This window comes from Notothenia coriiceps, unplaced genomic scaffold (genome assembly GCF_000735185.1).
Source record: "Notothenia coriiceps isolate Sejong01 unplaced genomic scaffold, NC01 NC01_scaffold00008057, whole genome shotgun sequence".
Taxonomy (NCBI): domain Eukaryota; kingdom Metazoa; phylum Chordata; class Actinopteri; order Perciformes; family Nototheniidae; genus Notothenia; species Notothenia coriiceps.
The window spans coordinates 1-23156 of record NW_011340758.1 but is presented as its reverse complement, the minus strand read 5'-3'; the positions used below and the strand labels follow the sequence as shown (position 1 = coordinate 23156).

The 23156-nt window shown below is 38.7% G+C and overlaps 1 protein-coding gene across 1 annotated transcript; it reads left to right on the top strand.

The window, feature by feature from the left end:
- Positions 1 to 715: 715 nt before the first annotated feature.
- LOC104944444 (protein FAM102A-like) lies at positions 716 to 21323 on the top strand (the record flags this gene model as incomplete). The annotated part of the gene is made up of 11 exons (XM_010769977.1): positions 716 to 1008; positions 7706 to 7862; positions 8635 to 8664; positions 11206 to 11322; positions 13102 to 13148; positions 13853 to 14004; positions 14564 to 14668; positions 16419 to 16614; positions 16718 to 16839; positions 17386 to 17455; positions 18403 to 21323. Coding segments are annotated over 11 exons (1335 nt in total), but the record flags the coding sequence as incomplete, so codon positions are not given.
- Between the last annotated feature and the right edge of the window lie 1833 nt (positions 21324 to 23156).

Sequence of the window (23156 nt, the reverse complement as noted above, 5' to 3'; positions counted from 1 at the left end):
TTCCATCCCTCTAACTGCCTCTTCACCCTCCTGCCCTCAGGGAGAAGGTTCCGCAGCCTGAGGGCGAGCACCACCCGACTGAAAAACACGTCCACCAGGTTGTCAGGAGGCTGAACTGACTCTCTCCCTTCTCTCCCCTCTATCTCACCTATCCACCCTGCCCCCACTGGACCGGGACTTTAACACCCCCACACACACACAGACACAACAAATCCAGCACCAGTCACTTTTACGCTGCTATGGACATTTTTTCACTATGTACGTACATCATCTTTTTTTATATATATCCTGCTTACTTGAAGGAAATGGTTATTTTGTGTTTTTTGGTCATTATTGAGTGTTCTTGTATTTTGTGGTTATGTGTTTTTTGTATACCTCGGGACTGTGGGAAACAATTTCGATCTTTCTGTGTGTACAAACATATTTTGAGATTGACAATAAAGTTGACTTTGACTAAAGGAACTACACCACGGTCTCTAAAGATGGCTAATGTTCAGGGTGATGACGTTTAGTTGTCAAAAAAAAAAACCTTGACTTGGAGTAAATGCTAACTCATTTCAGGGTTTGAGGACTCATTCCTGCACCACTCGATTGCTATTCTGATAACATTTCAATTGTTTGTGCAGCCCTAGTCATTATCACAGTGCAAAAAAACGACTTTGGTATGGGTGTTCTATCCTGGGTTCTCTTTATCTGGACACATGGTTGTTTAAAGGTCGTCAGCTCTGATGGATCCTGGGACCTTGTGGGTAACCCCCTCTGTGACACCTCGCCCCCCCTGCTGGTGCGTCCTTACGTCAGCGTCCCCTGCAGGATCTGTCTGCTTCCTCAGCACTCTCTGTCTCTCTGCGCTGTTTATCTGAGCCTGACCCGACCCGGCTGCTGTTTGTCTTTCTGCAAGCGAGCTGTGGGGCCCCCAGGAGCCACGCAGCCAGGATGGGAGATAAGGATCCCATACTGCTGCGTTGCTGACATGATGACTCATCACAAGCTGGGGTCCTGTGGGGGGCAACTAAAATCAGGGACTTCATGTTTATATTTCAGGCTTTCTGATGACTTCACAATCAGAACTTTAGTTACTCTTCTTCAGTCTGATTCATCCTGGAGAAGTCTTCTTTTTCTTTCCTTGCTTTATTTAGCTGCAGCCTTTGCTACATAACAAGCCAAACAAGACTTTTAAACCTAAGTTACATTGACTCAGAAACAGTTCTATTATGGGACAACTTTTAAATAACCTGTCATCTGACTAGATTGCAAAACAACAACAGGCAGAAGGTCAAAACGAATCTGATTCCAGTTCCTGTAACTTTAGCCTTAACTTTAATTGATTTTGTAAGGTCTTCCATTAGCAGAAACAGCTGATAGATTAATAGAAGTAGGAGTTCACTTGCAATCCTCCAAACTATTTTCTTTGTTTCACATTTAATTGACTTATCAAGTGACTGAAGTTTACATTTTTTTATATATCAAGATACTAATACAAATACGAAGAAATCATTTGAGCTTTTAACAGGTCCCAATCAAACCCTCATCTATCGCTCCTTTGAGGTTTTTTAGAGATGACAAATCAGCTCCCTGGCTCTTATTTGCTTCCCGACTACTTCCTAATCTAGTCTGGACATTATATAATCACAGGAATATTATGTTCCATCTCTTGTCTTTGACTCTTGGCCTCCTTACTTTAATCTTTGTTTACTTGTTGATAATTAAGGAGCCTGTTCTACATTACAATACATTAATTGTCAAAGAGAGGGGGAATCATTCTGCCATCTGACTTTGCTATTGTTTTAATCTCTGTTTTTGGTTAAAAGTTATAAACCCATGGTCATTTTTTAGATGCTGTGTCTTTTCAACACAGGACGGCGTCTCTTATTTTACTGTAAACATCGAGTAGTCTCTGCTCAATCTTCAGGATGACGTGTGTGGGAAACATCAGGTTTTACTCTATTTTCAGCTGTTGGAAATTATGTTTGGTTGAGGCAGTTTTTCTCAGAAACACTGATTTGGTTCAACATGATCAAAGTAGTCGCCCGCAGGACAAATGCATGGAAGAGTACACACACAAGGACGGCCTTTGTATTAGTCTTTGCAGGCGTTATGATGCCGCCCTCAGTCCTCTGTTTATGTGAGCTCTGTTCAGCTGGAGTGAGAGCAGCTCCAGTGTCTGTCTGCTGTTACTGTGGCCTGCTTTAACCCAGGCCCTGTTCAGGCCTGGTGTAAACATGCGTTTTCTGTCATCCAATCACAGGTGGACAGCTCTTAGTTCAGATGGTAAAAGCATAGCAGAAACACCAAGAAAGCGTTAAGATCTGATCTCTTAGACCACATTTGGACGGGCTCTGGGACGCATATGGTCATGTTCTTTCACTAGCGTGTACACTAATGAGTCCTGGGCAGAAATCAAGGAGCGCTTACTCAACTGTGTGTGTGTTCCTCAGAGAGAGTTGATCCAAACCAGCTTGTAAGACGATGAAACACTGTTTCCCTTATTTGTTCTGCAGGGGCTCTGCTAAAGAGAGATCCGATCACATGTGGTCAGTTAAACTTCAGATGAAAGTTTTTGTATGATGTTAGGTGTTACCAGACAAATGGTTAGCTACATTTAGAGTCATATGTGGGGCAAGTTAGAGCGGATATTAATCTTGTATTAAACAGAAAAAAAACAGCATGAGTCTATGGAAGGTTCTGTTGTTGATTGCAAAACATCTTAGTCTCATGTGAAAGGCAAAAGTCAAAGTTTTGATACTCAGCCAGAAAGCTCTCTGATAAGGCCTCCTCTGACACATTTCTGTTAAATGTTACACCACAGTCTCCCTTTCACAAATGCGAATAAAAAGAGTCACAGAAAAGACACAGGTTGTAGGTGAGATCACAAACAAACGGCGGAGGGCTTATAAAAACGTCCAGAGGCTCAAAGACAGAGTGTCGATGTGAGCGTCTCCTCCTCCTCTGGGCTGCTGGCAGAGCGTCGCTGGATTCGAAGAGTGTGAGGTTTCCATGGAGTCAGAACAAAGCCATCTGGACTGAGGAATGTGGTTTAGGAACGCTCCCCGTTACACACTGGACAACCAATGGTGTGAGGGTCCTGATAAGAGCTGAGAGAAAGAGTGTGCGTGTGCTTTTGTGCTCTTACTCTTCTGACCACCTCTCTTGTTTCCAAGCCTCATTTCCACCTCTCTACACTAATAGTTAATGTAGGATTAGAACTTAAACAGGATTTAATACATGTTTTGTATTTTGTGTGGGTCTGTTTTGAAATCTCTTAGTTGTGAATCCACCCTTGCATGGGCTATATTTTGGGCTATGCCTTCATAAGCCTTGAATTCATGTTGTTTGGATGGATGAACATTAGCAGACAAAGCCTAAAGAGGCCTTGCGGAGTTGTCTTGTAAACAAACAAAAGTTATGTTAACATTCAGTGTTATTCAACAACACGCACCATGTGTATCCTTGAATAGTTAATTTCCCTCTTTCCTAAACATTTGAAAAGCTTGAATTGTTTTTAATCCAGCATGGTTTTCATCTATGTTATAGCTCACAGTCTTCTTCTTTATTAACTTTCCTGGCATTTTTTAAATCTTTTGACGTTTTACTGTCACCATTTGTGGAATAGCAAGATAGTGTCCAAGTAGTTAAAGTAATCTAGGGCTTAATGGTTAATATATCTGATTTACACAACACATCATAACATACCTATCTATGCTATATTCATATGCTATTGCTATCTATATCTATTAGCATGATATTAAATAGACATGCATTAAAACTTCATATGACATGTTTCAATCAGCAAATATACCTGCTTTAAGTGAGCCATAAATTGATGAATTATAAATCAAATTAAAAAATGTAAACTGAAAAGACCCTGCATGCCATACAGGGTCTGTACACAGACAAATCAAATCAACCAAAAAAATAAAACGGAAGACATTTTAGCAGTGCTAGCATTAATAAGAAAGCAAATTGAAAAGTGATTTAATAGATGTCACTGATTCTGCAATGGCAATAACAAAAGATGTCCTCATGGAACATTTTTAAATGATACATATAGAGGATTTTATTGTTCATTTTACTATTGATGCCAACAGTTTATTGTACAAGCAAAGCAAAAGTGTATGCATAGCTCAAATAAAATGTTGCTCAGAAAACTGAAAATAATCAAAAGTGGTTAAAGTAAGAGAGAGCAGATGCATGTTAGAAACCCCACAGCACATTGTGGAGAGATGGTGAATACGGTGATGGGGGGAGGGGAGTGTGAGGAGCAGCTGCTGTTTGTTATGCGTGTCAGTTGTACATTAGCACCTTCTGTCACATGATAACTGCTTCTTTTTTTTTAAATCAATCAAAATGAGTGGAAATCAATTTGTCTATGAACCCATTAGTTGTGTCAACGCAATTGTTTCTGTTCTCTTGGCAATAGGACTTGAAAGATCAGTTTTTTCCCTAGTCAATCTCTTTAACACTTTGTTTCAGAAGACCTCTCCGTAAACCTTTGGCCAGATTGCCATTACATTTGCTGCGTGTAAATTAATGTTTCCCCAGAGGATACATCCTAATGTTTTTTCTGATTACTTTGCTTCAAGCACTATCATCAGGCTGAAATGAGTAAACAGGAAATACTTCAATCTAATGGGTAGAGTGTCAGGAAATCCAGACGATGAAACATGGACCGGTCTTGAACGAGCAAATATACTCATTAATTAAACTTTAAAAAAATGCATGTTTTTGTTCCCTGATCTGGTCCAAGGTTTATGGATGGTATTTCACTTTGTCCATGGCACACTGTTAATATTTCGGGGTTTAAAAATGTGACATTAGCTATACAGCCAAGAGATCTCTTTCTCGCTCGGCGTACTTCTTACCATCGAGTAAATCATATATAGATTGTGGAGCATGTAAAAATAGTTAGGTTTTAAGAGTTCCAACAGAAGAACACTCTTATGCAACTTTATATTCAGTACTTGGTATCATTTGGGGGCCCTATTACGCTTTTTGTGCTTTTCCCTTTCCTGTAGAGTGTTATATTGTTTTTTGTGTCTGTAAATGGTCTGCATAAGCACCCCCCCTGCCTGAAACACCTCCATTGGACTATTTTGTTTACCTCCGTAACACAATGACATCACTATGAAACAATTGCGCTTCTATTGGCTAGCGCCCCAACACATTGTATGTGATAGGCTAAGGGGTGGGACATCTCTTATGGCGCATTTCCACTACAGCGCGGAGCTCGCTTTAAGCGTGCCGTGGCGGCCCGTTTTTGGTTGCGTTTCCACTTGGCGTAGTTCCGGCTAGCGGGTACTATTTCACAGTTTTTCTGGCCCCATAACATCGAGGTTCTTTCCGGGCCAACAACCAGGCTGAGTCGGGCTAAGTATGCTAAACTAGAGAGAGAATCGCTGGCAAGGGGGCTGCAACTACAACAAAATGAACATATTTGATCGTGATTTAATTGTAATACAAGTTTCAAAATGATGCCGAAGTAACAACATACTGATACCGGTTAGTAAAAACCATGAATTATTGCTTTGACAAGTCTGCATGCAGACGTCATGCAAAAAAACCTTTTAAAATGTGTGTTTTCTGAATGGAGATCGGCTAAGCTAACGTTGTATATGCTCCGACCGTCCACACTCACAACAACCGCCTCTACAGACATAAATAAACCAGCGACTTTATTCGCCATGACACAGACAGTCTGTGGTTTGGACTTGTTTAACTTTTGTCTAGTTTCTGAACAGATATGAGGAGCTGTGAGCTTGAGTGCTAACAGCTAATGGCTGATGTTGGTTTTGTGGTTCTCATTGAAGATGACGTCACGGCTCCGCCTACACTGCGTTTCTATAGTTACTGCCCCAGTTACTAAACTGTAATGGAAGCGCAGCATAAAGTGAGCCAGTCCTAACAAGGCCTAACGAGGCCTAGCCATACCGAGCGAGACTGAGCAAGGCCCTGTAGTGGAAATGCGCCATAAGAGGCTGACTTTAGCTCAAAAATACAGCCACACCCCACATCAATGGACTGTGATTTACATGTGTGGGAATGAAAATGCGTCATGCAGTTTAAATGACTCGGTAAACAGTGGGCTGTTAAGTTGATCCGCTTCTTCTCAGCATGTTGACATTATCCAATGTTTGTTTCAAGATTTGACGTTTTCCTTTTTCAGCAACAACATTGTTGTCAACTTTTCCTATTACTGGTGATCGTCCGAACATTCACACAAATGACTGTGCTCAGAAACAGGATGGTATTCAACTGAAATGTTAGGTTGACAAAATGATGGTCGATCACAGAACAGTGTCGATTCTCGTAACTTAGAAATAATAAAGACCTACATGTACATGCATTTTTTTCCACCCCATAATTAGTTTATAGTATTTTAGAGTACAACTTCAAAAGTGCAGTCTTTTTTCGGACGTCTTCCAGTTTTAAAAGCAGCAATGCTCATAATTAACTACAAATTACACAGTAGAATAACTTTTGCTTACAGCGAAAACGCTTTTAGACAAGTCTTTGCTGACTTTGAAGCTTTTATGATTTTGAGTGAAATATCAACCATACCAACAAATATTGAACGGTTCTAATAAAACTAAGCTTCTCATTTAGTGACATTCCCTTTTGATTTATGATCACGCAATTGCGTTGACATTCCCTTTAGCCTCAGCTGCACTTTGTTTTCATTTTAATTCATAAATGTTAGACTAAGAAAATCTGGAGTTATCAAAAATAGTTAAAGGATATGTTTTTTGTTGATCCCATCCTCTAGTTATTGTACATTTGTTTTCAACTCCAAGCCTAATTTACAGATTACAATGTTGGGCTGCATTTGTACAGAAATCTTGTTCTGGCAAAACAACACATGCCACAAGTGAAATACCGTAATAAACAACAAGTCAAGATTCATTGCCCTCTTGCTCCATGTTTTGGTGTTTCTATGACTTTTCTTCAGCCTTTGTTTTCAGAAACAAAAAGATTGGTGACCAGGTCTGTTTTTACTCCTACTGCTGTGTTCCCAGCCTTTAACCAGGATGTATGGATACTTCAAGGTTTTCCACTGGCATTTTCTGTGTTTTCACAGAAATCTTTTGACCATCGTACATGGTTTCTTTGACAGCTTTCTTTTCAGTAAAGGAGGAGGGGAAATCCTGAAAACTCTACCAGTTTAAAATGTCACCAGTTCACTGCGAAACGCTGCCCCTATCCTCAAAATCAATGAAATAATCAGTTAAGTTCCTGAAATGAGAAAATTTACCCAGTGTCATTAGTCATGGGAATCCGCTCTGTTATTCAGTCGTTTTGGAAAAACTTGCTCACAACATGTTTTCTCAGTGTTGCTCTGACAAATCTGATCCTTGTTGGGCACACTGGTCATGAGGCTATGAGACTGGGATAACAAAACTGTAAAGAATGTGCTGTTCTGAAGTCTGAGTATAACAAATCAGAATTATGTGTTTTCTGAGCCTTGAGAACGTTTGGGTTTGACCTACATGTCAGGAAGTAAGTCCTGGTATATGCATAAATACACACTTTATGGTTGCTTTGACATCAGTGTCATTTTCAGTTGTATTGCCTCAGCAAATATAACAATAAATCATACTTTTATTGAATAAAGTCTGCAACTCTAGAAGCGAGGAGTAAGCAAAAATGGAAAGGCTTTTCGAAATAAGTCATTCATGGAAATGTGCAGTACATAAATTGTAAATCGCAGAGATTTATGCCCCTGCTGTGTGTTTTTTCTTCACAGACAGGAGGTTCGAGAGAACTGTGTTCGCTGGAGGAAGAGGTTCACCTTTGTGTCCAAAATGAGCGCAAACCCCCATACCGGAGTCCTGGATCCCTCTATCTGCAGGTTGTCAGTCAGGAAGGTACGACTTTTATACAACAGGTCAATCAGTGTATATAAAAAAACTATGAATTTAATTAGTTTTGACTTAAAGGTAGTCAGGTGATAATCATCTGAGCCATTCATTAACAAGATTTGTTATGGAGCAGTACTGAATTACAAAAGAGATTAACCAACAAATAAGCTATTTTTATTAACCACCATGTCTGATACTGTTTATGTTAGTTTGAGTCATTTAACAACAGGTACAGTTGCAGGAATCCCCAGTACTGCCATGCTCTTAACTGCAAATATAATTGATCACTGATCTAGAAGTAATTAAAAGGTTGTCTGGAGCTATTAATGATTCACACTACTGTTCAAACATTTTGAATCAGCTGTTCTTCCCTATTGAAATGGCTTTTGCCCCAAAAAAAGAATCAAATTATTCAAACTTGTTGCGTGGCACGTGGGAATACTGTAAAGGCATAAATGACCCTTGACCAATATAGAACCAACTCTTGTACCGATACCCAGCCCTGAAGAACTGCATCCACCAACAAACTAGATGCAACCAAATAAATGTACAGACTTTTTGAGTCTGAGGTATATCCAGGATCCAGGATATTTCAGTGATGCTGAAATCTCCCATGTGAACGGCGCCTCGATGCCATGCTCTGAGGCACCCTGAGTGTGGTCTCAGCCTGTAATTTTTTACTCTCTCTTTGGGATCCCTGTAATTGGAGGCCACTGTAATATGAAGTTGGATCAGTTGGATCACCAGGTTCATTACTGTCTTCCTGTTTTCCCTGCAGGAACTCAAAGGAGGAAAAGCATATACGAAGGTAAGAGCTTGTGTCTCTCATTCATGAAGTTGCCGATGAGCTCCCTGTAAACCTTAATGCCACATTGTGTAAATATTAGCATTTCTCGCTGCACTGGTAGGGAGTACGCATTTGTGATTTATTGTCAAGCCCTGCTAGGGCAGAGCTTGACAATAAATCAAAAATGCATCCTCCCTACGTTCACTTTTGCCCGGAATCTGCAGAACATCCTGCCAACACTTCTCTAACCGTAACTGTAAGAGCTCCTACCAAATGAGTCACGTCTCGTGCGATGAAATTACGAGGTCAAACCCCTCAAGGCGATAAACTTTTGTTGATCCGTGGACGTTGTTGCCGGACAGGAACCGTTTCCTCTGTTTTCCCTATTCTCCATTTAGGTTTCCTTTTTGCTAAATATATACCCAGCTTCCCTCTTTAGAAGTTGGCTTCCTTTTAAATACACACCTATGAAAACAGAAGCTCCTCAATAAAAGGGAAACCTGGAGAATGAAGCATGGGAACATTTAGATTGAGAGGAGCTGTAAATTGTAGTTAATTTAAAATAACATCCCAAATGAGCTTCAGACAAAGGCAGTTTCCACACGGCAAGAAGCTGTGAGGTTATTTTTAAAGGTACAGTCATGTAGGCATGTAGGGTCCATTTCAGTGTTACCTTCTAAATCTGGATCTCTAATGCCGGTTTCAGAATCAGAATACCTTTATTCATCCCACAGAGGGGAAAGTTTCATTGTTACACCAAGTAAAGAGCCAAAGATAGCTTAATATTATTAAGAATCTTGTATAAACATTAAGCCCCATGCAACATCTTGCAAGAAACAGCGTCTGAGGGCTTCTTAACATTTAACAAACTATGAATGTGTCATACCCACTTAACGGGAAGAAACTCAGTTACCAGACAATATTAACCATTTTTCGCTAAACAAAACACAAGGGTAATAACAAGCCTCTGAATTAGCCCTGAGCGAAACTTAGCACAGAATTCACAGTAGAAATACTTTATTACTTATCGGATCTGCACAAACAAGATATCATCAAAACTCGCGGCAGGGGAAGCAAACCCAGACATCACACAACGTAGCTTTACGGGACCAAAATGGAAAATAAGTCTTACCTTTGCTGTTTTCTGATCAAAAGTTGTGTTCAATGACAATATAACGCATAAAACGCTGCTGAAAGTTAATCCAATTGTTAATCCAATGTGTCTGTGTCACTTTGAAATGATTACTGATAATCCATCTTCATATTTATGGCAAAAAACAGAGTTTTCATATATAGCTGCTATGATAGCTACGAGAGTGTATGACAGCTTCCGGTTTTGGGCATTCTGACTGCGCATCACTCATTCACCAATGGGTAATGTTTAGATGGATTTTAGGAACTTCCCCTCGATTCAATTGGCTCTAATGGTTCAAAAGAGATGTCAATCATCAAAATCGACCGAGGGGGGCCAGAGATATGGAAAATGCACCCAAATGACCCCAGAAGTGGCTTTTTTTTCTTCTAAATCTCTCTAAAAAGGTCAAATGTCACTTGTTTTGCATCAATCTTGATACAGGGTACTTAATATATGTTATAGTTTGGATTCCTAAAGCTTTTAGTCTACTATCCCATCCTTCAAGGGTGGTTTTCACTATAAGTAATGGTTTGTTTTTTGGACGGACACTATAATTTAAATTTTTTTACTGTGTTCAATCTGAATTTACTTTAAAATTCTATATTGATTCTGACTTTTCTACATCCAACTCACAGGTTTATCATTACTTTGAGTAATAATATATAATACTACTGAGATTAATTTTCCCCTTTTTAAAAGGGAAGTTATTGTCATTTGTTCTGGGAATGTCATTTTCGAGCCTGAGACCTTAACAAACAGGCTTGGGGCTTAACTGGTTAACACAATTTACAATTTACACAAATCTAGGAAATTACAATAATAGGGCCTCTTTCCTCTTTACTGAATTGTTTTATTTATTTAGTAAGAAACCACAATTATAGACCATATAAAGTTGTTTTTGCTCAGCTTTTTGTGCCGTCACAGCTCGTCCTAACTCCCCCTTTCTCTGTGACTATTTTCCCATTTATTTTCAAACAAGGTTCTGAATCTTTTGATTTTTGGGAGGGTAAATGGAGAAAAAGATTACAAACAGACTGCATCATGCAGGGAGAGGCCGTCCTAATACCTTTCCAGAGTGCACACTGTTTAGGTGTGCCATAGATTCCAAGGAGTCGTTCCCAAATGTTTCATGATTTTCCCACTGGCTGTATATCCAGAGAATATAACCAGCTACCTTTTTTTTAAAATGTAACATGTAATTCTCTTCATCAATTCAACAAAAATATAGGTTTGATGTCTGTTAAGAGTGACATGTGGTTTCTAAACCCTGTCATATAAAGACTTCAGATGCTTGTGACTTTTTTTAACGACGGTAATTTAGTAAATGATGGGTGCCACAGAGATCTCTCATGCCAAAAATAAAATGCCAATGAACCCGTCCATTAGTGAATCTAGAATTAACTTGTTTTTTCTTCTTTTTCACTCAGCTGGGCTTCACAGACCTCAACATGGCAGAGTTTGCAGGTTCTGGCTCCACTGTGCGCTGCTGTCTGCTGGAAGGATACGACACCAAGAACACACGGCAGGACAACTCTATATTGAAGGCAAGGAGAAGGGTGTTCTGGGACAAAAAAAGACAAAAAGGCTGTTCCCTCACTGTAGAAACAGGAATTTTATTGTGTTGTAAATGTGATGCCTGACGCAAGCTAAATCATTAACTCTGACACTTTGACCTTTTCATTAATTGCTTCCACTCCACGAGTTTAATCAGAAGGGACCTGATTGGAAAGGTAGAGGATCAATAGGCTCTTTGTCATGTCAACCTGGTGACTTCTGTTTAAGTGCTTTGGTGTTTCTGTCCAAAGGACAAACAAACAGTGGGTGTCTAAATGATGCACACTCTAAATACACAGAATAGAGTGGTGCAGTGACGAGTCCTAAAACCCGGAAGTGAGTTAGCATTTTACCACTACCGGTTCCCTCGTCTCAGTCAATGGGATTTCTCCATAGGATTTTGGAAAATACCTTGAAATAAGGTCTGTGGTTGACACAAATTTAAGAGAAAGATCACGTTTTGTTCTACGACATTAAATACATCAGCAGTGACCCCACTGGTGATTTCTGAAGAGTTTACGTGTCTGAAAAACGATGGTTGTTAACAAGTGGCTGAATAGGACTACAGAAGTTGAGGACGTTGTACGTCATTACACCGAACACGTAAACACTCCTGCTAAGTTTATTTGCCCTGTTCTGCTTGAAAGCAAGTACCTGCCTCCTGCAAACTGTTAAAACAAAAGCTTCAACTTGTACAATTTTGAATCTGTATCTTTGAATATGGATCTTAAGTTGGCGTGACGTTGAAGCAGCGACCCTGCTGTAGTTCGTTTATAGCATAACGTTAGCATTTTGCTTCTGGCGACTAGATTTATGATTTGAAAATGACAAAAGTAGTGTAGACATGTAGATATTATCCGGCTGAACAAAACGTGAATTTATCTAACATGTTCGTTTTCCACAGACCTTATTTCGAACTATTTTCCCAAATCATATGGAGAAATCCCATTGCTTTTTTCTCGAGGGAAACCATGCGCAGCTTAATTCCGGGTAAAAACGTCATCCCTGCACCACTCTATAAGTAAAAAGGTTCTTTAATATAAACACAACACAATCTCTCTAAAAATATAAACTTAGGATTTTATATATATTCTAAAGTTAACATTTTAGAATACTAATAACTTGGGATGCAACTATTAGGATGTATTTTTCGTAAAGATGACCTAAGAAAAAAAAAAAAGATTAAATAAAGAATAATAAAGCTACTGCACTCCCTCCTCACCACAATAAGTCCAATGTCTTTACCGATCTAAAGGAGGCTAAACCTTAATCTCGGGTTGTTGGGAAATCCTCCTTACAAATGGGAAAATAGGGCCCCATGTTTGCTAAATGATTTAGTGCTTTTTGACTATTGGCTAAACAAAATAAAATCACTTTGAAGACATCTAAACCCAAAAGTCAACATCAACACCAAACGAAAAGCAGTCATCTTCACACACAGCTGAACAGTTTAATGTCTCTGTGGGTAAAGGAGCTTCTGGATCATTCTCTCTGCAGCACCACCCAGAGGCCGTCAGGGTACACTGCGCTGTAAAACAAAGCCAAGACAGTCACGAGTAACTCTGTCATCTCATTCCTCTGGAAGACATACTGTTAACTCGTACGTCAGTGAGCTTACTGGGAAAGCACTCCACACTTTTACAGTTCCTTAACAGAAATTTGGGTCAAAACATGCACTTTGACTCTTCTTAATAGCAAAAATATAGGTTAATCAATAGGAACTGAAATTAAATTGTGTGGTAAAATGTATTTGTATTTCTTTTTTAAAGGTGATCATTGGGATGACCCTCCTGTCTGGAGATCCGTGTTTTAAGACGTGAGTATTTGAAAGAGTGTGAGATATACGATGTGCTTTATTCATGTCTCAGTCATTTCTCAATGTATAGTACACAAAGTTCATCACAGAGCGTCTATCACATCAGCCTGTTGCTCTCAATATTAGTTTGCTTACCATTTTAACATTGTTATCTGATGGAGATCAGACTGGAGCTGCAGTATTAGAAGTGTGTAGAAGTATTGTGTTTGTATATACATTAATATGCAGTTGTATCTTAATTACAGTTCTTTCTATACCCACTCATTTCAGGGTACTTTATTGTAGCTTTGTTAACTTTATACGCCAAAGTTGTGTGGGTTCTTTTCCCTCTGTTGTTGTTGGAAACATTAACAATGGAAAAGTTAGTAACACTGAATTAAAGCTGATCAATTTAAACCAAGCCATACATTCTCCACTTGATTAACTGAAGATATTTTTAATAGTGAATCTGTAAAGTTACATTGTTTTTCTGTTGATGGAGTTCTGCATACATTATAATTGGTTTCCTTGTGTTTTAATGACATTTTTAACCTTTTAACCAGATTGTTGAACATCATATTTCCACTCGTCCGTCCTTTATTGCTGCAATGACTCAGTTCCCCCGCAGGCAATCCAATGAATGTGAAGAGGCTGCCAAGCTAAGCAGCTCTGTGCTCATTTAATCTTTTCCAGACTGATAACTTGCGTTTACTTTTTTCCTGCAGGCCTCCCTGCGCAGCCAAATCCATCTCCATCCCGGGACAAGAGCACACCCTGCAGCTGGACTGTAAGGGGGAGGGAACGGCCGAGCCCGGGCCTGCTGGGGGGGTCTCTCTGGGCCGAGCCTCCAAGCCTCGACCCTCCATCATCAGCTCAGGTACAGCTCAGGTCTCAGCTGAAACATTTAAAGAGGATTATTTTAGTCTGTATTGTACTCCGAGACCAGGTTAAGTTTTGAATCTGGTCCTTAAACTACACATTTATCTTAAACCATTGGTTCCCAAACTGTGGTAGTAAAAGGTAAATCTCAGTAAAATGGTGTCAAAAAGACAAAGAAGTAAGAAGTAGTACAAAAACATCTGACACAGTCTTGAGTCTTAGATCTTGGCTAAGCCCCTCAGCGATAAGAGTTTTTCAATCAGAAACATAACTTCCTGGAAGAAGTAAACAAAAAAAGAATCATTGTCCTTGCTGGCAATGTTTAAGACTTCTTCATTTTGAAATAAAATACTTGAAAAACAACAGGTTTTATTTCAACAAAAGGTAGTTTACAATTGCAGTTGCGGAAAAACAGTTTGCATTTGCAGAAACAGAAGTAAACAAAGACTGCTTGATGTCTGATCCTGCAGAGGAAGCAACTAAATAAACATTTTGACATGAAATAAATATATGTGAGGTGGTAACCATTTTGTTTTTTCTTGTTTTGGTGCCTTCAGGTCTCCTTAATGAATCAGAAGCCAGCCACTCCGGCCCTGCAGAAGGTTTTCTCTCTGGTCACTCTCGTAACTCCAGCTATGCCAGCCAGCACAGCAAAATCTCAGGTACAAGACTCACTAACAAATGTCTCATGTAGCCCTTTTTTGTGGGGGATTAAACTCTTTATTATACAAGACCTGTAATTTCCAATACTCCTGTAGAAAGTCACCTCGCCAAAATATCGCGTTGATAATCTGTAATATTTTTAAGGTCTCATCTGATTTCTTTTTAATAATAATATTATACTTAATTATACTTTTAATAGCACATAACCCATAATCAAGTCAAACTAGGGTAGGCAGGCAGTGCAATAAAAGCATTTTGAGCTTAGATGTAAAGAGGCCTTGTTATGCTTTTGGGGGTTTTCCCTTTCCTGTAGTGTGTTATATAGGTTTTTGTGCTTGTAAATGGTCTGCAAAGGCTAAAATCCCCTGAGGGAGTTTCTCTCACACACATTCCCCCCTGCCTGAAACGCCTCCATTGGACTCTTTGTTTACTTGCATAACATAGTGAAATCCCTTCTATTTGACATCACTTCTATTGGCTAGCGCTCCAACACGTTTTACATGATAGGCTTAGGGGTGGGACATTAAAGCATGTAAACATTCTCAGTAGAGGTAAACAATTCAAATATGAACCTGAAAAAGGGCAAAATATGTCCTCTTTAAATCTACCATTGTCATGGCATTTTCTGTTGTTGCACTTTTAAATGTAGAGATACAGGTACATTGGTAGAGAAAGAGTGATGACAATCGCCTAAAGGTCTCTTGCTGTCACTTTGTGTCCTATACACAATTTCTGGAACCCTTCATTTGCGCTTATCCCACTGGGTGATAATGCATGGTCACATGGTCCACACATGTCTATTTGGCGAACCTGTTGACAGATGATTATATTTATGTCACGTGGGGAACCCTTAAGGCTACTGAAAAGCATACATTCCAGTGTTAAGTGCACTATATATATCCTATATGGGAATTTGTCTTAGTGTTTTGGTGCATAAGGAAAAGAGTCAAGATAAGATACTGTATATAAAATAGAAAGTAGCCAGAATTACAATCAAAATGTGTACTCAATCGTGTTCTTTTTTTATGAGAAGAGAATAAATGTAGCTAATAGTGTCCATGGCGTAATAAGTGTCATTTAAAGGAGTAGTTCACCTACAAACTATATACATTGTTTTGAGTACTCATGTCCCTAGGTTTTCTATGTAGTCACATGTAGCTTGTATTAAATCATATAAACATGGTACAGTAGAGGCACAGAATACATTTATGAACCTGAAGATGAGCATTATATGTCCTCTTTAAAATAAAATAAATCGCTCAAAGCTTTGTAGTTTCTTATGTTTTTATTTTATTTCTTAATTGGACTACGCTCAGTTTTCCCTTTGCAATAACGTACGCAATACAATATTCTATGTTTATATTTGTTAGTGGTAGGTTGGCCTGCTATTTTGTATTCTACCTAAAAATATATATATATATAAAATATTGTTGTATTGCTTTTCCTTGTTAACATGCTGCTGTAGCAAAACAGTTTCTCCATTTTGGAATAATAAAGGATAATCTAGTATAAGCCTGGGCATGGTGTTCCAGAGCCTTTTATCTCGAGAGCTGTCCTGACTGGAATAGACTGAAGGCCTCTGCCTGACCATATCAAAGTGCCAGCAGGGAAATACTGAGATACAAGATCGGAACTACACCATGGAGTGCTCTGTTAATAATCAAAAGAACCATGAAATCTATTCTAAACTGACTAGAAGCCACTGTAAAGAGGATAAAAGCGTTGTGTTAAAAGCCTGTGTCCCTGCAGGTTACAGCACTGAGCACTCCTGCTCCTCCAGCCTGTCGGACCTCACACACCGCAGGAACACCTCGACAGGAAGCAGCGCCTCTGGGGGCGTGGCCTCCCCTGCTGACACCCCTGCAGAGGGCGACAAGGACGCCGGACGTCCAGAGAGACCCCCTCGACCTCCGCGGCCCATCTTACTCCCCAACAGGCCGTCCAGGTACGAACGCAGAGTACAGTGCATAAGTCCTCTGCTCAGGAGAGTACTGTGGTTTGGCCTCTTCTAACTACACATGCATTTTTCATTTACTGTATTGGTTCAGGAGGAAGCAGGACTCGGTGGAGAGTCACCCCTCTTGGGTAAACGACACCCGCATGGACGCAGATGATATTGTGGAGAAAATTGTTCAAAGCCAAAACTTTGCAGATGTCAACAACACTGAAGGTACTATGGAGTAATCTAACATCAATAGCGCAGCTCTGTGTCAACCTTTTCTGTATGTTTTCCCTTTATTGTGAGTTTCAAAAGGACAAAAACAGTACTTAAAACAACAGCTGCACATTTGTATCTCAGTAGTGATTGCTTTACAGGTTGTATGACTGATGATATGTGTATGTCTCTTAATGTCCCACTATGTTTGTATATGTACATGTATGCGGAACTGCAGGACGGAGTCCAGAACAAATGTTCATTTTTTTAGGAAAGCAGTCGCTATACTGTATACTGCTAAAAGGGGTTGATTACAGCCCGTGCACACTAAAGAGAACTAGATTTAATGGGGCCTTATTATGCTTTTTAGAGTTTTCCCTTCCCTGTAGTGTGTTTATATAAAGTAGGTTTTTGTGCATATAAATGGTCTGCAAAGGCTAAAATCCCTGAGTGGGATGGAGTTTCGTTCCCACACACTCAGCTCTGTGTTTTGTCTGCGTGTCGATGCCTTCTGGTTCCTTCAGCAGCAGCTCACTGTGTTTCTGTGTCTCTGGCTTTCAGACAGCAACCTGCGACTGTTTGTCAGCAGAGACGGAACGACTGCGCTCAGCGGCATCAGGCTCGGGAACAGGTGAGAGCTCGGTTATGACTTTCTATTATTGAGGTTTTTTTAAACACTTCCTCCGCTCTTTGTTTCTTCCTTCCAGATTGGAGTTTTAGCTATAGAGACATTTTCTATTGTTGTCAGTTTGTGGCGCTTAACAGTTTCCTTGTCAAGAATTTGAGCAAAACCCCATAACGTTTTTAAAAAGTGTTGAAGTTTAGAAACACATATCTGGTCAGATTTAGTTTAAAGGGGCCCTATTGTGCTTTTCCCTTCCCTGTTGTGTGTTTCTATAGGTTTTTGTGCATGTTATTGATCTGAACCTGAAAATGAGCATAATATGTCCTTTTCAATTTAATTTGGTTGTTCCTGATTAAATACTTTTTGCTGATCTAAGATTGGATTAAATGTTTGCAGTTCTTGGCGCAGCTCTTTGCTTTAGACTCAAATACAGTGTGATAAATGTAATGATTGGCTGTCATAGATGGTTAGGGACGATTCGGAAGTCCTTTAGAGGCAAATTCATGATTTATAGATTTTACTTGACTTGACTTTTACATAGCATTTATTTAGCCGGCACTCTTATCCTTGGTGGGTACAATTCAAACAAATTGCAAAGAAATGCAGTACATAAACTTCCTGGTTTACGGAAACAAATTGACCACATCAACAGACTTTAACAAACTATATTCACTTTCAAGCATTAGTTTGGAAAAATAAAAACTTGCAATAAACGAAATGTTTCAGATCTTTAAAAAAGACTTCATTTGAAAGCCTACCCCCTTTTTTTATGACTGAGATCTGTTTGCCACTACACAATAAACTGTTCATAAATGTCCATGGTACCAATTAAAGTAAGGATTAAAGTGATGTAACTGTGATAACCCTCCAGCACATCAAACACACTAATGAACTTGTCCATACACACACACACCACACTCTGACTCTGGTTCTTGTGTGTTTGGTGTCTGCAGGGTGTCTGCCGGCGGGTACGAGCCTGTGGTGATAGAGATCCATTAGACCTGGAGCAGGAGCGGTGGATCGTCTCGTCTCCTGTCTCGCTGGTTTCCTCGGAGCTTCAGCCGGTCTGATGCCGCGAGGGGGAGAAACCTCGTCAGTTTGCACTTTATGTGAAGTTTGTCTGCACTCCGTTCAGCTGTTTCCCTGCACAAATGTTTTTCTTGTACTGCCTTGTGGTGTGTTTACCTAACTAGACTTTGGATGGGATTTATATCCAAAGAAGCCTGGAGTTTTAAAGAGATAACACTTGATGTTAAATCTGTTTTACCTGTAAGGTGATAACAGATACAGGCAGTAACATCATACATTTGTCCCTGGTTTTATTTTTCTGACTGATGCTCTATGCTAACTGTAGCGTAAAAGGAGGGAAACGGTTAAAAATTACGTCTGAGATGACTGATATTTCCCCTTTTTAATACCAACTGCTTGAAGTACAGTATACTTATTTGTCGTATACTTTTTTTGCAGTTAGTATACAAATCAACAAAACGAAAAACACTTTTTTTTATTTCTAAAAATGTAAGACTCTGAAATATTTGTTCTTACTTTGAGCCACTCCTCTATTTCATTAAATTCTTTGAGTATGAATCATTTAGTCAATTAAACAATGTAAAGTCACTACAGACCAAACATCTGCTCAGTTTTAGTATCTTATCTGTTTAAAATGGAACCTGCTTTCAAGCTGATAATGTTAGATCAAAAAATATTGGTGTCTTGTCAGGGCCTGCGTTAATTTAGGTAAAAATGTTTAAAGCCATTTCCTTTTCAGTTACTGTCAAGAATATTATGTCACTGCTCAAAAACAAATGATTGAATAGGACAGACTAGAGTTAAATCCACATGGTGTCCAACTTCAGTCAAATTCAAGCCAATTTCATTATAAATTCATTACTCAATTCCATTTCTTTTACAGATTTATTTTGACACGTTTTACATCGTACTTAGCTCGATCCTCTTTACCTTTCCACGTCTAGGTGGTCATGGTACATTTAATATCAAAAGGATATTTTAAGACTGACTGCCAGAGACCATCTGTGGAGAACATGTGTGTGCGAAGTGACAGTAATGACATTACATTAGAGCTGAAAGAGACAGGAAGTCATTGCCGGCTAGCCCTGAGTGACTTCCTGATTTGCTTTGTTCACCAACGGTAGAAACCTGGCCAATTGACTACTTGATTTATTCTTCTGTCATAAACTGTGTTCTTCCCCCAACACTTGCAGTGTTGATATGTTCATCAGAAGTCATTTTTGTTAAAGCTTAAAGTAAAAGTTTAGAAAACCACTACAAAGATGCAAAAACTCTGAACCGCTTAATCTTTTTTTAGTTGTTGCTATTCCCTGTTGATCGGGGAAAAGCAGTGGAACCACTTTGTGCCTGTAAAGTTTCTCTTGAATGATCCTGAAGCACCAGGAAATCTGTGAGTGCTAGTGATGGAGAGGAGAGAAATATTTTTTTCTTGTTCTTTGTTTTAATTGTGTTCTATGTTGTAACGTGCCGAGGAATCCCAGCCTATACTCACTGCATGTTGCTGCTCCATCTCCGTGAAGGATGACTTGTTTATCATTTAGTTCTCTTCGCCATCCGAAGTTCAAACTGAATGTGAGGTCGATCTGAGAAACACAGTTTTGTGGTACAAACTGTTCTGGTTTTATTTTGAAAGACAGAGTTTAATCCATGAAGAGGGATTTCTGCAGACTCTAAAAGTCTTTGTTGCCCCCTGGTGGAGCAACGAGTCTGTGCTCATTTGGTGTTCGCATGGATGTTTAGTTAGTTTGTTCATCCGAAGACAGCTGTAAACAAACACTAAAGTTGTGTAGATCAGACACACACACACACACACACACACACACACACACACACACACACACACACACACACCCAGCTGGCTGGTTGATGGGTTATTTTTTATCAAAGAGTTTTTCCATTTGGGTTTGTACTCCAGATACTTTTCCACATAAAGTAAGAACAACATTTTATTCTCAAGAGTCTTAAAATCCAAAAATGTCTTTTGTAAAAAGATTTAAAAAAGGAATAAGTCTTTATTTTCAAATGCAGGTTAAGTCCACTTGAGTTTAGTTGAATGACACAGATGTTATTTGCCAAGATTTGGCTCCAACTAAGGATATTCTACAATCAAAAATAGGGATAATCAGCACATTTTGAAACCAGCAAATGATTGTCTTTTAAGCTTTTTAAAAAAAAAAACTTTTATTACAACTTGTTTCCTTTCAAACGACAAATCGAAACATTGCTTAATTGCATCCGAAACAAATCAAATAATCATTTTGGCCTTGTTTTCAAAGAAAATCGGCTTTTTAAGACTCTGTTCTTCATCTGAAAACATACTAAAGCACAATATTTTTTACGGTGAAGCTTTAGTTTTCCACCTTCCACATCTTATTTGCAAATTTCCCCTCTGTGGGACTAATAAAGGTATTCTGATTCTCATTCTTCACACTTCTACACTGGTTGAATCCAGCTCATTATATACAAGTTGAATCACTTTTCTTTACATACCTGTTTGTATTTTTGTTTATTAATCACGTGGTTTCTCACAATTTTCGGGGTGAGTCACTGACTGTATAGTCTGAAATTGGGTTTACATCACCACAGCCTTTAGTATTCTTTTTAAAGCATTTATTTATATATTCTCTCCCCTTTTTCATCTTTGTATTTCTCATTGTTTGGAGGTTGTTAACAAGCTATGCACACAACTCACCTCCCTGAGTCTTTTATTTTTACAATTAGTAATTCTAACAAATTATTCTATTCCTACAAAGCTAGTATAACCTTATTTTATAGAGAATCAAGTTTTTCTTTTTGTATTTCTGCTTAAATGACTTTTAAACAATAAAAAGCTAATTAGAGTTTGTTTCTGTGTTGTGTTTTTAATCATCAGTGTTGTTCTAGCTCCTGTATCACAGTAACTGACGGCATCATGCGTTTCCACAATGACATGAAGATGAGCTTTCTCCAAAAATACACAATGTTCCTCCGGAATTTTTTTCCATATATTAAGTAACAATAAAGCATTACAAAAATACTCCAATTCAAGTCAATATCCTGTATGGGAAATACTTCTTCATTTATGTTTTATAATTTAGAGCAGCTAAATGTAAGCATTGTATTGAAACAACTGATACCTATAAATATTAGCCAGTTTAAACTTCTTTATGAACAGCTAGTTTAGTCCAGGTTTAAGGGGTCAATTAAGGGGTAGAGTCCCTCCAAAGGTCAAAAGATAAACCTGTGAGGTCATAGTATTATTAAAAGAAGAGAAAAAAAGCTTTAATTTCTTGGATAAAGTTTTGGCTTTCTTTGGAAAATAATGGATTATACTTCCTTGGGCAATGGAAGTTATTTAACTAACTTTATTATATTGTTGTCAAACACTAAGAACCTAAATTGCTTTTCTTTTACATTATAATTTAGATGACAGAAATACAAATCTGTGAGGCCAAATTCTGATAATATTGATAAGAATTCCCAGACATTATTAAATCATTTTCGTCTCCCCAGAAGAGTGCGCTCTGCTCAACATTATTAATTCAGCGCAGGGAAACCCTTGAAATGAAATCATTTAAATATACTGAAAACTAGAGGAAATGTAGGTAGTAGAACCTTTTGATCTTTAGTTTCTATGGTCTTAATCTCACAAATATTTATCAGAGGCATACAATAATGCTCCCTGTGTGATAACATTTCCAGCAGTGGACTTGAAAGACACTTATGACAAAGGACAGTCAAAATAGGAGCGAGCCAAGATCCAAAAATGGGCTGGTGTCAGTGGGACCCCCGATACTTGCCAACCCTCCCGATTTTCGCGGGAGACTCCCGATTGCATTAACCTCTCCCGGGGTCATATGTCTCCCCCATTTCTTCCGATTTCTGACAAAATCAGATTTTGTCACGACTGTTTGCACTCTGACTTTAATATAGCTACACCATTGTTTGGTTTCCATGGTAGCGCGTCTCTTAAGCAGCCAGCGCAACTGAAAGTCTGAGAGGGTGAGAGGCATCACAGAAAACACAGAACAAGAATCGACAATTCTACCCTCTTACGAAAAAACACTATAGTATTACTAATAAGAATTACTATAGAAATACCACAAAAAACTGCTATAGTATTTCTATGGTGTTTTGGGACACACTATAGAGAATTACTTTAGTAATACTATAGAGTTGGCTATGGTGATCTTATAGTGAAGTTACAGTTATACTATAGTGTTTCCTGTAGTATTTCTATGGTTTTTCGGCCACTATAGGAAATTACTATAGTTATACTATTGAGTTTTATGTAGTATCACTATAGTGCTTTCTATATTATTTCTATGGTCTTTTGGAACACACTATAGACAATTACTATGGTGATCTTATAGTGAATCTATAGTTAATTAGCTTTAATAATGATGTAGTCATCCCTATAGTAAGTATGGTATCAACAAATAAAAGTTAGCAAGCAGAGCAGTTTCAATTTGAAAGATAGGGACTTTATTAACAAAATAAAATACATTGTTCACAGAATATGAATATGAATAACTTAAATGTAAAAAATTAGACAAGAACAATTTCAGGCCCGAAACAGAAATGGTTGGGAAATGAAATTAAGGGAAAAAGTGTCCCAACCCCTATATACAGTATAAACACATTTCACATTCATATACTTACAACCCATGCCTCTCTACCAAGTCAGAGATGCAAACTT